A 2,741-nucleotide genomic window follows, 5' to 3' on the forward strand; every position below is an offset into this window, starting at 1 on the left:
AGGCCAAAAAGCAGAAACATGATGGCGGTGGTGGTGGTGGTGGTGGTGATGAGAACATAACTGAAAAATTGTACAAAAAAAAGTCAATCTTTTTTGAATTAGATTATTGGAAGCATTTATTAGTTCGCCATCAATTAGATGTGATGCACATTGAAAAAAATGTGTGCGAAAACATATATGGCACATTACTTCATCAACCAGGCAAAACAAAAGATGGGATTAATGCTAGAAAAGATCTTGAGTCTTTGAAGATCAGGGGAAAACTAGTTCCTGATGAAACAAACAAAAAAAACAGAGTCCTACCTCCAGCTCCTTATACTTTGAGTAAAAAAGAAAAAAAACAGTTTTGTGAAACCTTGCTGAGTGTGAAAGTCCCTGATGGGTATTCTTCCAATGTCCAAAACCTTGTTTCAATGGATGATTGTCGGCTTCAAGGCCTTAAGTCCCATGACTGTCATACTTTGATGCAACAATTTCTACCACTAGCCATTCGAAACTGTTTGCCTATAAATGTGAGAACGGCCATAATCAGGATGTGCTTCTTTTTTAATACATTGTGCTGTAAAGTGGTAGATCCTAATACTCTTGACCAATTGCAAGAGGAACTTGTAATCACTTTATGCTTACTGCAGCAGTACTTCCCACCTAGCTTTTTTGACATAATGATCCATTTAACAGTCCACTTAGTTGAACAAGTTAGGTTATGTGGGCCTGTTTATCTTCGATGGATGTATCCTTTTGAGAGACAAATGAAAACTCTCAAGGATCATGTTCGTAATCGCTATCGCCCTGAGGGTTGTATTGTAGAAAGTTATATTGCAGAAGAAGCACTTGCATTTTGTGCTGAGTACCTCTCAAATTGTGATGTTATTGGGCTGCCTACTGGTTGTCCAACTGATTTATCTATCGAAAAGCCTTTGGGAGGTGCAAACATAAAGGTGGTTGATGATCCTTTGTTGGCACAAGCACACCGGTGTGTTCTAATGAACAGCCCTGAAATCCAATTATATATCGAGTAAGTTGTTAATTTTTCAAAAAAATATTACTATTGTATTATTAGATTAATATACTAGTTTTTAAATCTTAATATGTTTCACTGTAGGGAGCATATGCATTATTTGGCATCAAGAAACCCCTATAAGGCAAAAACAAATCTGTGGTTGCAAAATGAACACATACGAACATTTTCTGGTTGGTTACAAGCAAAGGTTAGAATTACTTAACTAAATACAATATAGGATATAAACTTAACAAGATTTTTCTACATGTTACTAATTACTGTACTTGTTAAATTAATTTATAGGTGGCACATGATAAAGCAAATAATGTGCAAGCAAATAATGTGCCGATTGACGAAATAGTGTGCTGGTTAGCAAACAAACCACGCTCAAGCGTGGTGACCTTCTCTGGCTACGAGATAAATGGCTTCAATTTTACAACGAGGGACCGGGACTGTAATCGTGTGACCCAAAATAGTGGTGTTAGGGTTGTTGCTAACACTCTACAGATTTCAAGCTCAAAAGATAAAAGTCCTCATTTTGGAGACATGACGTTTTATGGAGTCATTGATGAGATTTGGCAGCTTGATTATCTAATGGTTAAAAAAAAACTTTTCAAGTGTGATTGGGTAGATGATAGAGGGGTTTGCACTGACAATTTAGGTTTCACTGTAGTTGATTTAAATCGGATTGGCTATAAATCTGATTGCTTTATTCTAGCTTGTCATGCAAAGCAAGTATTTTATGTAAAGGACCAGCTAGAGAATAATAAATCAATAGTTTGTTCAGTGACCGACAAAGCTTATAAGTTAAATGGGGAAAGATGTGAAGACGTGGATGTATTTTCTCCATTATCTAACAAACTTCCAGTATGTGAGTTGGATGAGAAAGATGATGAAGGAATTTATGACAGAAAAGATTTTTGATGCTATTCCAATAGATATTGATTTAGAAAATCAGTGAATGTATTATTGTAGTTAGTTTCCAGCACCAATTTTCAAAGTTTTCCAGTAAGTGATTTATTTATTTCATTATATGCTATTGCTCTTGTATTAACTTATTAATCTAAATGATATACTTATTTATTTTAATCATTTTCAGGATTGTAGGAGATGGCTGACGATGTTGAGTTCACTCTTCCGGAGCTCGACGGAAGACCAAGGAGAAGAAAACAAACAAAAAAAAAGGTTTGCAAAAACAAGAAGTTAGTCATGAAGCTGCAATTGAGTACAATTCTTATGGTGTTCCGGTTGGTAAGGGAAGAAATGATCTTAGGAGTTACATTGGAGTCATTGTACGTGAAACAATTTCAATTTTACTTGATGATTGGAGGCGTGTGCCACTGGAGATGAAGGAAACTTTGTGGGTTCATTTTCAGGTTTTGTTTTCTTGTTTCATAGTATGTTTAAAGATTTTATATAACTTCCAGATTTTTTTAAAGTTGTTGCTAATCCATGTTATTGGTTGACAGAAAAAATTCAAATTGAGCTTGAAATGCAAAAGCCAAGTATTAAAGTGGATGGGGGTTGCATCAAGAAACTTTCGTTGTGAACTGGCAACTGAATTCGTTCTACCTAACAAGGACGATCGAAAGTCACTAAGGTTGCCTCCTATTGAATATCCAAGCATTAAAAAAGAAGATTGGAAACTTTTTGTTGACAAAGTTTTGTCTGAACAATTTCAGGTGTGTTGTTTGTTAATATTACCTGATTTAATTGTTGGTAGTTACTAATAATCAGTGGT

The 2,741-nt window shown here is 35.2% G+C and overlaps 1 protein-coding gene across 1 annotated transcript in view; it reads left to right on the forward strand.

Moving 5' to 3' along the window:
- LOC112099588 overlaps nucleotides 1–1,924 on the forward strand; it is a 3,411-nt gene extending 1,487 nt beyond the window's left edge. The window contains exons 3-5 of the mRNA XM_024187003.1: nucleotides 202–1,015; nucleotides 1,103–1,208; nucleotides 1,304–1,924. Coding sequence (XP_024042771.1) covers nucleotides 202–1,015; nucleotides 1,103–1,208; nucleotides 1,304–1,924 — 1,541 coding nt within the window. The remainder of the gene's footprint in view (nucleotides 1–201; nucleotides 1,016–1,102; nucleotides 1,209–1,303) is intronic.
- The last annotated feature ends 817 nt before the right edge of the window (nucleotides 1,925–2,741 follow it).

The sequence above is a fragment of the Citrus clementina genome, unplaced genomic scaffold (genome assembly GCF_000493195.1).
Source record: "Citrus clementina cultivar Clemenules unplaced genomic scaffold, Citrus_clementina_v1.0 scaffold_3, whole genome shotgun sequence".
Taxonomy (NCBI): domain Eukaryota; kingdom Viridiplantae; phylum Streptophyta; class Magnoliopsida; order Sapindales; family Rutaceae; genus Citrus; species Citrus x clementina.